At 40.8% G+C, this 12,849-nt stretch overlaps 1 protein-coding gene across 1 annotated transcript; it reads left to right on the plus strand.

Annotated features, from left to right (window-relative positions):
• Nucleotides 1-5,485: 5,485 nt before the first annotated feature.
• LOC113164404 (mRNA decay activator protein ZFP36L1) lies at nucleotides 5,486-9,519 on the plus strand. Its single transcript, XM_026363704.1, has 2 exons — nucleotides 5,486-5,792; nucleotides 6,390-9,519. Exons 1-2 carry the CDS (start codon nucleotides 5,739-5,741, stop codon nucleotides 7,611-7,613), a joined length of 1,278 nt encoding a protein of 425 aa, XP_026219489.1. The 5' UTR covers nucleotides 5,486-5,738; the 3' UTR covers nucleotides 7,614-9,519.
• The last annotated feature ends 3,330 nt before the right edge of the window (nucleotides 9,520-12,849 follow it).

Raw genomic sequence — 12,849 nt, forward strand, 5'->3', positions numbered from 1 at the left:
ATCAGAAGGGAGGACGCTGCTTGATGGATGGAACAAGGCCAAAGACAAAGTTAAATATCCTCCTTCTGCAGTTTGTTCTGACACAATTGTTTGTGCAAACTCACAGGAATCATGTCCCTGCACAGTGATTTATCAACCTCTGTTTAACAGTCACCAGCAGCCTCTGGTCACCATTCATCTCTCAGCTCAACGGCATGTTCATTTCTCAACTGTAGTCACCATTAATCTCTATAACTTTTCACTTTAATCATCCCACCCAAAACAGTTTTGCTCCTATCAGGGCTGGAAATACTTCCTGGCACCTTAGAAAAGGACCCATAAATCACCAGTTTAAGAACAAGTGGAGCTGCTTTAGTCCAGCGTGCTTTATTGGCACTAACAGAGTACTGTTAGTGTTGAAGGTTTTATTCCCCTGATACAAAGAGCACAAAATTCTCTGTCTACCAGCACAGAATGAACATCATATATCAGCCACGCATGACAAGGTTGTTTTTTAAAAAAAACTTTTGGAAATGACCTTTGTGGAGTCGACCCCTTCCTGAAAGTTTTTTCATGTTTAAAAGAAGCTGTACTGTTGTAAAGCAGCACCCCTAAAACAAAAGTCTGGAAAGAAGAAGAAAGCATCATGAAGATAGGAAAGTGGGAGATGAGTACCACTATGACAAACAAGCACAGCAGGATACAACAATGGACTGGGGCTTTGCAAACAGGGCACTTGACAACCATTCATATCCCCCCTGAAATGGAAATGACCCGAAGGAGTCAGCCTCCATGACAATGGGCAGACAGGGGGAGACGAGGATGAATACCGAAAGCATGACTTGTTTTTATTTAGGAAGTAAACAACTGATCTGACTCATGTGGAACTGCAGCATTAAATGGAAGAGGAGGAATTAAGGAATACATACAGAAGCATCACATGTAGCATGTAGACACGATGCTCACATAGACCTCCCATAGGTCTGTGGATTGTCCAGAATAACCGGGTGTAGTGTTCCTATACAACTGAGATGTAGACCAAAATACCACAGTCATAAACACAGACATGAAGGAAGTCCAAACTAACTGTGAAAGATGAAACAGAAACTGTGGTTAGGGGCAGTGGCTACAAAATTGTCTCTATGTTGTATCCTGGAAATATTAAATGTAGACGCAGAGGCAGCACAATAAAGAATCACCTGACTTTAGTTCAAAGTTAGGAGAGCGATATGTGGCTGCATGCCACCCCAGTATACTGGATTATTTCCTATAATAACAGGGGTATTGTAGGTTTAACACCACCGGTAATGTTAAATGTGATGTTTTACATCTGGAATAATTTAATCTTATGGTCCTAAAATGAACCTATGGTCAGATTCAGCTGTTGTGGATGCAGTGACGTTCTGACAGTAATTTTCCCAAAGACATTTTGCTGCAGTCCATGTGAGTCTCAGGACAAACTCTTGTCCTTGACTGAGCCAGAAAGGACAGTTAGATCAGATCCTGTGTGCTGGTTTTGTCCATAAAGCTTCACTGTGGGGATATAGGAGCATATGGAGACGCTTCTGGACAATGGAGCTCTTGTCATGCTGGCCTCAACAAAGACGCCAAGACAGGCTCAGACGGGGGGCCGACAGCCATGCTGGGATGTGTGTATGAGAGAGAGAGGGTCACTGTGTGTGTTTATGGTGGTTTTAAGATTGTGTGTGCATGTGAAAATTTGGAAGACAGTGTAGTAGATAGTATATGTGGTGATTAACCCTCTTCTTACAGTGTATGTAAGCTCCAACTAAACAGCAACACTGTGGTTCACTCTTATCTCTTGTATGAGAGGGTTTTTTTCACAGCAGTTATTGTGGCATTATCTATCACGTTAGTCTCAGTTGTCAACATACTGCAAATCATAAAACATACCCACCACTTTGTTAATGCCTCTACAAACCCACCCCTCCCTTGTCTCCACCCCAACCACCGCTAACTGACACGGCCAGCGATGCTTCTCAGCCAAGTTGAAGTGAACCACCATCTAGATATGACCCTGATGTGTCTTCTCAGCCATTTGATTAAACCTGATCTTTACTGTATTATGAAGACCTTCTGATCACAGTAGGGGTGGCGGTTTGAGATCCAGCAGGAGGTTTGGCTCAAGTGAAGTTCTTGGCTCTTGTTTATTATTAATAAAATGTGAAGAGAAAAGTGTGCCATCATCATATCTTTACTTTGTTGAACTTATCCAAAGACCTCTGGAGAAAATCCTGGCTGCTATGCTACAGAAATCAGTGATTTCATGGTCAAATTAAAATTGTGACCCCAACTGCAATGAGTATTAAAAATAAAAAAGGCATTCAGAACAATTCTGATTGAAAACTTCCTGTTAAATCTCAAACTACCAAAGTTTCAATTTTAAAGTGACAGGTATCTTACTGTGACCTATCTAAAAAGGTTTGATCCTTGTAGCTCTAAACATACACAAAAAACAGTGTGTAAGTGGACATTCTGCCCACATGTTGTAGCCATCAATGCACTTGCACACACACACACACACACACACACCACAGACAGTTGTGCTGGTTATGTAAGAACAGCTTCAGTGTGTTGCTTGGACCTCGACAACAGAGAGAGAGAGAGAGAAAACTGATTGATTTGTCTATGAATCAGAAAAAATACAAGAAAGCAAAGGAGAAGAGCGTTGAGTCTGTCATTCATAACTCATTCGACTAAGTGGAAAGAGTGAATGAAAGGTAAAATAAGAATGGAAAGAAAGAGAGGAGAGAGGACAGAAGAGGGCTGACACTAAAAAAGGAAAGAGATTGAAACATGGAAAGAAAAGAGACGTAACAACAGCGAGTCTGTTACCAAACCAACCACAGGGAGGAAACCACACTGGATTACAGTTATTTAACTCTAACACACACACACACACACTCATACACCACACTAACGTATCACGAAGGCGTTGTGATAAGAAATGTCTGCTGTGTAGTTTACAGTTTGTTTTACAGCTTCTTTACAATAAACTGTCACAGCGTTCTTAACAGAGACAAACATCAAACCAGTCGCTGCCTGGAGTTCGGCCCTCGTGGATCAAATCAACACTAAGTCTTGTACCGATGTTCAGTAGCATCACTGTGCTGTGTGACTGGACATCTTAAATATTTGTGAAGGTCAGAATAAAGAGAGAAATGAATGATTTTAAATTTTCTCTGCACTTTTCTCATTGAGCTATTTCTTGCATTGTGTCAGTACTGAATTGTGTTTATAGTGCCCCAGTTTATCTCCTGGACACCCTGGATGAGCCACCATAATGTTATCACTGTCTGAAATGTCCCTGTAGTGTCCATACAGAGACACAATGCACAGCACAAACGACAGGTCAATAGTATTGTTTGCAATGCACTGTTCCTTCCAAATGTTTGAATACAGAACAACAGGTTCAGACAACATGTGGTCAATAAGTTTCAGTAAGAGCTGGAACCTAAACTTAACCCTGAGTCTAACAAACAACTCTTTTGTCTCTGTACAGATCAAGCCGAGGAAAAGACACTTGCTGGTTTAATGTGACTTTCAAATTATTACAGTGATAACTCACTGTCAACATAGCAAACGATTCACACATACAGATCAGCGTTGACACAGTGGTGGGAGTAGAAGTTGTGAAGTATATCAGTCTCAATAGACAAGAACAAGCCTCTAAGGTAAAGGCCAATTCATGCTTTCTGCTTCTTCGTGGATCGACATCTACTTGCACTACAGACATGTATGTGCCTCTGTTCATGCTACAGTCTGGACAGGTATACAGTTATGTTTGACATGGACAGTCCACGAGGACACCAATATCGGGTTGTATGTCCAAGAAGAGTCCACTTCAAACCGCAGAGTACAACAGTGATTAAATTACTATTGTGAATATCCACCAGAGGATATCTGCACAAATATTCCTTTCAGTCTGTACTTGACTATTTAGTTCACCACTAAGCACCAGGTTAATGTGTTGTTACATATACATACAGATTCAAAACGCTGGGCCACCAACAGCAGCTATTCAAATTCAAAAGATGCCCAACTACAGTAGAGTGGGAAGTTGAGAACGGCCCAGCTTTATGCAGATATCCTCTGGTGCAATGCAAATGATGGACAATCTAAACAGGGTGTCTGTGTTTCATCATCACTCTAATGTGGAGGATCTTCAACCTGAGCTTTTTTTTTTTTACTTGGTCCCTTTAATACTTTCCATATGAATCAACCGTGTTCACTCATCGATCTGATCCACAATAGTGGAATTTTCTACAAGTCACTATTATCAGGATCAGTTTACACTCTCATACCCAGATTGGGAAAACATCACAACTCAGAAATCACATGTTGCTCTATCTAAACCAATTTCCAAGAACCAAGAATTTTTCCATCTTTAAACCATCTTTACTGACCCAAATTTGCATTTCAACACAACAACAGACTTTAAAATCAAGGCTGACCAGCACAGATTGACAGAGTACTCTAATGAGAATGCTGAGTTAATTTAGTTTACATCAGAAAACACCAGATTTTGGCAGTTAATGACAACAGGCTAGATAATAGTAGCAGCTCTTTCCTTTTATTTTTTCATTGAAATTTTTGTTTAACTTGCATTGAACTGAAGACATCATCTCTGCCTTTAAGGCGCCTCTGGCTCAAAGAAAAGTTCAAAACTTTTCACACAGACCTGGGTGGGGTCCATCCTGGACCACTGATCATCATTATAACACATTCAGTCCTTTAACACCTGCAGGCATTCTGGAGTTTCCAGTCAGCATGAACTTTGGATACTGGGAGGACACTAGACTGAGTCACCATCTTCCACCACTGGACTTTGTTTAGTTCAGATAGAAGAAGGCCAGTCTGGGTTTTGGTAGTACATTCTAATCTACAATTTATAGTAAGAAGTAAGGTCATATTGAGACTACACTTACGATTTAAATAATTAGTTATAAAAGTAAAAGAGACTCTTCAAAAACTTAAATATATCACATCTGTCAGCTGATTTGCAGCTAGTCTCTACTTACTGGAGAAGTCTTGTATATTGGGACTTGTCCATGTCGCCATGTTGCCTTCAGTATGTAAAATAATAATAATAATACTTAGCAAATTAAGCTGTATATATTTAACAAATGTTAAATGCACTAATCATAGTAAATGTGTTTGGTATTTGCAACAATTGTCATTATGTCGTGAGCTGAATCAATCCTAAACAAAGTTGGGGGGGGCAGCCCTGTTAAAAGAAGAATGCATCGTTACGGATTTGGTAATGAATGGGTAGAAAAGTAGCTTCATTCAGCGCCCTCCTCTTCTTTCTGTGCCCACCCTGCCCCCCAGCACACTGTTACAATGCAAGACCCCCACCCCCAGCACACACACACATTCTCTGCCCTTCCCCCGGAAGAGCACAGGCAGTGGGTGTGAGTGGGTGGGTTTCCCCAAGTATTTAAGCAGATTCCAGCAGATGGTCAAGGAACTTTTCTGCCGGAGTCACGTTGCTGTTTCTCCCAACTCCCTGTCTTAACAACGGACTTGACTACTGCTGCATTTCTCTCTCCTTCCCTCCCCATAGATTATTTTGGAGCTCCTGGAACAAGTGTCTGCGTCTCTGACTCAAAAAACAAAACAACCATCAGAGGGCCAAAGTGAACACGTCAAGTTTTTCCAAACCAGATCAGGTTTGTCTCCTCTCCGCACCCAGAAAGTTGTTGCTCCTTCGCCCAGAAAGGCCGGTGGAGCAAACCATGCCCTCCAACTTTCTAACCCCTTTCCTGGAACTAGATGAGGAGTTCTGCAAGGTGAGAGCAAGCAATGATAACTTTTATACATATTTTACCAACGTGCCACATCTGCCGGCTGTGCAGGCAGCAAAGCTAATGAAGTTGTAGATAAAGTTTTGAATTGATCTCAGATTGGTTCAGAAGTCAACAGTTTTATTAAAAATGTAAAGGTTTTATATTGTTTGCATTCAAAAAGCATTTTTACACATTGATTTTGCTCAAATAATAATTTCATGGAAAGAATGCATTGTAGCGTGTTTTATACATTTAATGAATGTAGCTACAGTAACACTATTAAATTATTACCGGTGCTGGATTTGTGTGTAGTCTAACTTTGTGTTTACTACTATGCTACTTTCACTTTGGTATTAAACCCAGATTCAACATGTTTTCCAATTTAAACTTTTTCTTTCATTTAAAATATAAAATTTCCGTAAATTTCTCAAGAGCAAACTTATTTTAACATCACGTAGCCATGATTAATGAAGTCTCTTATCGACCCTGTTGTCTCCTTTCAGCTTGACAGCTTGACTTGGCCCTGCCAGTCTCGTTTCAGTTCCTCAGGAATGCAGAAAGCTTACATCTATTCTTCTTGTCTCTGTGTTTGTGTGACAGAATTTCCGTAGTCTGGAGGTGACAGATGGCTCTTCTACCAGTTCACAGCAGCAACAGCAGGAGCACAGTCAAAGGGTCCTGGGCTTCCAGCGTCGCCATTCTCTCTGCCCTGTGACCCTCCCCAACTCAAAGTTCAACAGCAGCAGCTCTGAGGTGACTGATGCAGGCTGCTGGGGCCTGAACATGGCCTCCAGCCAGCAATGGAACAGAGAGAGTCAGTTTCCCCGGTCGTCGCTCAGCCACATCCCCTTCAGAGTCGATCGCTCGGTCAGCATGATTGAGGGAAATGTCTGCAGTCTGGAAGGCAGAGAGGACAAAATGGCTAAAGTGTCACCACCAGTGCTGCTGCCTCCACCAGGCCTCTGCATCAGCAACACCTCTATCTCCTCCACTGCTTCCTCCCCAGCCTCTAAATTTCCAGTCTCCTCACCTCATATCTCCACTCGTTACAAAACAGAGCTCTGCCGCACATACGAGGAAAGTGGGGCTTGCAAATATGGTGCCAAGTGCCAGTTTGCCCATGGCTTGGATGAACTGAGAGGCCTAAGCAGGCACCCTAAGTACAAGACAGAGCCTTGCCGCACTTTCCATACCATTGGCTTCTGTCCATACGGTGCCCGCTGCCACTTTATCCACAATGCTGATGAAATCCATGCTGGCAACAACATTGCACCACCACAGAAACAGAAGATGAGGCCTCCTCTGTTGCGTCACAGTCTCAGCTTTGCAGGCTTCTCTTCCCCTCCACAGACTTTCCAACCAGTTGAGAAGTCGCAGCCATCTTCGTTCCTCTTCACCAGAGCCTCCTCTGTCTCTCCTCCTCCATCCTCCATAGGTACCCCTGAGCTCCTCTCCCCGCTGTTTCCTGAGCCAGGGGCACTGAAGCATTGCCCCTACCCTTTCTCTGGCATCTCGGACATGGCAGGTGACAGCAGTGATTCAGGTCTGCGCTTCTACGCTGCGACTGATTCTGTCAGAGCAAAGTGTCCCACCTCAACTTTTACCACCAAAAACTCCAACCTTTCTTACCAGCTCTCCCAGCAGCTGCCTCTCTCCCTGAACAGCTTCCCTGGCCTTCAGCGCTGTGCTTCAGCCGATTCCCTGTCTGAGGAAGGCTACACCTCCTCTTGCTCCCTCAGCTCTTCTTCCAGCGGCACAGAGTCACCAAGCTTTGAGGGCAGACGCCTGCCCATCTTTAGCCGTCTGTCTGTTTCAGATGAGTAGAGAAAGGTTTTACTGTAGGGCTGATTTAATTAGGGATGTATTTTCTAATAGTTTTAACTCTATGTGACTAGTTATTGTGTCTAGGACAAAAACAAAAGAGCAGCTCTAGGCATAATTTAGACTTAAATAAAGCAGAAACTCCTTTTTGTAAACTAGACACTTTTAAACTCGGAGTTCAGATACAAGTCATAAAGGATTAAAGCATTAGATCTTCAGTTCCTCTCTAAAAGCAGCCAGGTAAACGTACCTAACTTTGTGCATATTGCATTTCTCACCCAAGCAGTTGTAGCGCTGCTCAGTGTTTGTCCAATTTTAGCTGACTTTCTTTTTTTGTTTTATATTTTATTATTATTTTCATGAAGTTGTTTCTATGCCATTGTTACTGCTGTATACTGTTGTATACCCATTTTAGAGAATCCTTGGAGGGTACTTCACTTAGCTCACCTTTCATCCTGTGTTCTGTGAGAGAATTTCCTGTCATCTGATTTAAGAAGGATTTTAATATTAGTGCTGCTTACCTTAGATATGACTATGTGCTGTCCAATTTCTACATATCTTTTTTCAGTTCTTAAGAAAAGTTACCAGCATTTCTCCAGTCATATTTAGGGTTCTCCAAACTCCATGAATAAGAGGGTTGGATAACTGTATGCTGTCACTGATAGGTGACCCACTGACTCTCTAGCTACCAAAGTTGATGTTAGAGTTCCCTTTACCCTCCTACTACTGTTATCACCTAGCTTAGTGTTTAGCCATGACAGGAAACATAAAGTGTTATGATTATTTTATTACTGCTTAACATTTTTAGACTTATTTATTGCTTTATCTATAATTTGTTATTTGTGTCAGAGTTTGCTTTGTGATTATGTTTATGCATTTTTTTAATGCCAGAGAAATTATGCTTTACTTATGCATTCATGTTGTCTATCTGCTTGGTTCACACTATCCAGTAGCTTTAAAAAGGCTTGTGGAGAGGAGAGATGAGGAGGAAGACAGACTTTTTGGCATTCTATATCTATGTTGCCTTATTGGCTAATAGGCCTGGCAGAAATCAAGACTCACCGAGTTTTCACATCATACGCAGCTTTCAATGATTTCCACTACTGACTTTCAGGAAACAGCCTTGATCAGTGGCACGAGCTCTACTTTGTACTTTGTGCTGTTGATGTGAGCACGCAGTGAGTCTACGCTCCTCTCCATTAAGCCTCGCACCTCTGACTCTAATAACCTTTTCTAAATGTTAACCACGGTCTCTAAATACAAAGCAAACCTGTGGTGAAAGAGGGGTTCACCACACATCTGTGGCCTCGGTGTGAATCAGCAGTGTCAAATAAAAATGTACATTATGATGATAACTGTGGGACACAACCACCAAAAGAAAAGAAAGCGTTAATATTTCATGTAATATGTGTGTGTAGTGAGACTCCACCAGGACTGCTGTGCTTCTGTATTGTGGCCTTAGTGTGAGGAAATTCTGTAAAAAATCCTGTGTGCTTTAGACACACAGGTGTAAAGGTGACCTTTGTTTAAGTTGCCTCCATGACAATGTGTTTGTAGGTTGACCTCTGTTGCACGCTAGCTAGCTGGCTATTTCTCTGAGCGGCAGGTGAAATCAAACGAGTTTAAATGAAATCAGACAAGATTTTTATTGTTTGTTTTTGTCGTGAAATCAACTCAACCTGCTCCTGACAAGTCCAGAGGCGCTTCAGCTTATTGTTAGCTTGAGCTGACAGAAAGCTGCTTTTGTAACTTTCGTTAACTTAAAGTCCTATTTATTTTGTTTTTCAAAGGAAACCTATATTGTGTTGTTTGATATTGTGTGTGTGTTTTTTCACATAATTTAAGTGCATTTATTGTTTACATTCCGTGGGTTATGTTGATATGCTAGCTCTTTATCTTAATATATTTGTTCATCTTTATTTCAAAATAAAGGATTTTGAAAATTAAAAGCACTGCTGTCTTAAATCTCATTTCTGTATTTATTTTATAAAGCACACAGGAAGTGAATTCAAAAATAATGATAAAATAACGCAGCACAGAATTTGAGCATCATCCACAGAGAAACTGCCTCAGCACCATCCTCACAGTCCTGTGACGAGACTCGAATCTGTGTTCCAACCCTGTGTCTCACGTTCTACCACTGTACTACCTCTCATGACTAAAAAAACACTTCCCTGTTACATTTATAATCCTGTATTTTCTGCAAGATGTTTCGTACTTGAAGTGCAAACTCAACTAAATTGTGTTGATAAACATGGTGAAGACTAGTGAGGACAATATCTCTTCATATTATAGAACATCTTGATTAGAAGTAGTTGCTCAAGCATTAGAGGCTAAATTTTAGTGCTAAAGGAATGTGTCTAAAGTGTCTTTGTATTAAATGTTGTACAGTTTATTCTCACAAATGTTGTTACATTAGTTTTGTTGCTAAATCCCTTGTCATGGACTACATCGTCAAAAATAAAGATATTATAGAGTAAAATATGTTCTTTCTTGAGCTAACAGTAGTTCATGGCTGCTGAAAGGTTCCCACAAGAATCACTTTAAAATGCTTCTGCTTCCAGAGCTTTACGATTATCTGTGTCTCACTAACACACAAAAGGAGCAAAGATTAACTCTTTCTCTTACTTGCATTTAGGGAATTTTCCAGCCCTCCCCTGTGTGTGTGTGTTTATGTTTGTGTGTGTGTGTTGTGTGGGAAGAGGAGTGGGTTTTGTTCCAGCTCGTCTGAACAGACCAATTTAGGGTGAGTGACACTGAGGAGAATGTTTGGGCAACAGATGCTCGAACAAAGACTTTCCAGCACACAATGGGCCACAGAGATACTTGTGACTGATTTCCATCTATTCACACAAAGTGGAGCAGAAGTTGAGATCCTCCCCTGTGTGTGTGTGTGTGTGTGTGTTTTGGTTGATTCAAAAGTAGAACTTTAAATTTTCCATCACCACTAACTGTATGAACAAAACTGTATATATAATGTTTCACAGCTGTTTTTAAAACAACTAATGGATTGGTTAAAATTCACATACAATGTTTTTCTTTAATTCCAACTCTTCAGTTACATGTGTGAATTTCAGTTGTTTGTTTCCTTTTGAAATGATTAAAACATTTGATGTTGGAAAAACAAGCTTTTTAACTAGGAAATTCTGTTTTTTGCCTTAATGCACAAGCTAACAGGACGGTTGGGGGCCTGTGTGTGTGTGTATGTGTGTGTGTGTGTGTGTGTGTGTGTGTGTGTGTGTGTGTGTGTGTGTGTGTGTGTGTGTGTGTGTGTGTGTGTGTGTGTGTGTGTGTGATGGCATTCAGCTGGGGGTGCAGGCTAAGGATTTCCCTCTGGTGAATGAATATCAGTAGAGTGAAGCAGGACCAGACTCCCACAGCCCCCATGGCTACTTACCATTCAATACCCACAGTTGTGTATGTGTGTCTGTAAGACCTTAAAAAGGCCAAGGGCCATCCCTGTGCAGCTCCACGACCCCTCCCTCCCCTCCTGGTCATGCAGGCTCTTTGTGTTTCTGTGCTTTCCCTTTTCAGTCTCACATCTGTATGCTAATGTATGTCAATGGGAAAGAACTGGAATCAGCCTGGGAGAGAGGGTGAGGGGCGGTTACCCTGCATGTGTGAATGAAGAGACTCGGAAGAATTCAGCAGCAGGAGTGTTTGTACTGGGCTTAAAGAGAGGAAGCAAAAAGAAGAATCATTGGTTAACTGGTAGCTCTTTAGGGGTCAGTACATTCTCATTTATTTAGGTCATCTCTAAAGATGTCAGAGCAGGTGAGCTCAAGGTTTTTTCTGGAAATAAATAATAAACTCATCACAAGCGATAATAGAACTTTGTCTCTTTTTTGCTGTAATTGGCAGCAAATGTTATTGTTTTTAAGAAACCTTCAAAAAAAGATTAGGAAATTATAGATAATAATAATAGATAATAAAATATTACCAGATATCGTAATAAAATGTAGAAACATCTCAGATCCTTCATGATCCTGGAGTCTTACAAATATCATGCTAAGTAATTATGTTTGAACTTGTAGATCTAAATAGTGCTGACTTTCACTCTGAGATCAGTAAAAACCGTTTTCCACATTAATACATTATCACCACACTGCTTCATAACCCCCAGTTGTACAGAAAGAAGCTCAGAGTTGTGAGGCTGTAGAGAGTAAGCCACTAGTGTTCATTTGTATTACATATGTTTTATGGCCTTTTATGTTCACTTTGTGGTGATTGAGGTCATTTGCTGTTTTGTGTCTGATTGAACTTTCTCCTACACTTTCACTTCCTGCTGCAGGAGGAGCAGTAAAACGTTTGGCTCCTTCCATTCACTTTGCACACATCAAGGAGGAAGAAGTAACATCCTGGGGCAGAAATACTTGCACAGCTCCCTCTGCAGGACCATATGGAGCACAGCAGGTGTCAGGAGAAAGTCTGTGGGTACATCCCAAAGCCCTTAATTGATCGCTCCATGATCCTCTCTTGCCACCTCTGAAAATTCTGAGGGGCCAGGAATAAAGTTTGAAGAGAGTTAAGGAAGGACACACCCGACCATCCATAATTCCCTTAATGGCATCACTTTTGTTTTCTTTGTGTCTTAGTCCCTCCCACTAAAGATTCACGTAGGGATGCAAAGAAAAGCTACAAGGAGAGAGGAACCAAGGAACCAGGGTTTTTGGAGACATGAGCTGTCCTCTCCTATGAACTGTCCCCATGATGATGGGTCAGCTGTCAGTCATCCACTGCAATTTAAAAAAAAGAAACATCTGCTCATTCATTAAAACCAGCTTCTTTATTGTTACCGTCCTCAATGTGTCATTAATTTAAACTTTAACACTCAGACGCGTCATCAGCTCATACTTTAAATGACATGTTTAGTTATTGTTTGCATTACATTTATTAGTTTTCTGTTTTTTTAATCATGACTCTTTAATACAGGTTTTAATTATACTAACTTCTAAAAATGCATTATTAGATCAAATAATAAAACAAATATAAATAAATGATGAAAATATGTTGTACCTACACAATGATGATGATACTTAAGTAAACTAGTCTCAAATATGTAAGTTTGTATGTCTGAGAGTTCAGTGGTTACGTCAATGTTATGTGATCATTTAATCTGGTTTAAGTGACAGTGAGAACGCGCACACAAACTATGTTTCATGTTTCATTCTTTTGTGCTTTTGTTGTTTTTAAGTTTATCCACATATCTTGTGTTACAGGTCCTGATACTGCTCTTGTT

The sequence above is a fragment of the Anabas testudineus genome, chromosome 13 (assembly GCF_900324465.2).
Source record: "Anabas testudineus chromosome 13, fAnaTes1.2, whole genome shotgun sequence".
Classification (NCBI taxonomy): domain Eukaryota; kingdom Metazoa; phylum Chordata; class Actinopteri; order Anabantiformes; family Anabantidae; genus Anabas; species Anabas testudineus.

Coding starts and splice junctions, on each gene's coding strand:
- LOC113164404 (XM_026363704.1), top strand. CDS start 5,739: ATGCCCTCCAACTTTCTAACCCCTTTCCTGGAACTAGATGAGGAGTTC. Junction 5,793..6,389: donor TAGATGAGGAGTTCTGCAAG/GTGAGAGCAAGC, acceptor TTTGTGTGACAG/AATTTCCGTAGTCTGGAGGT.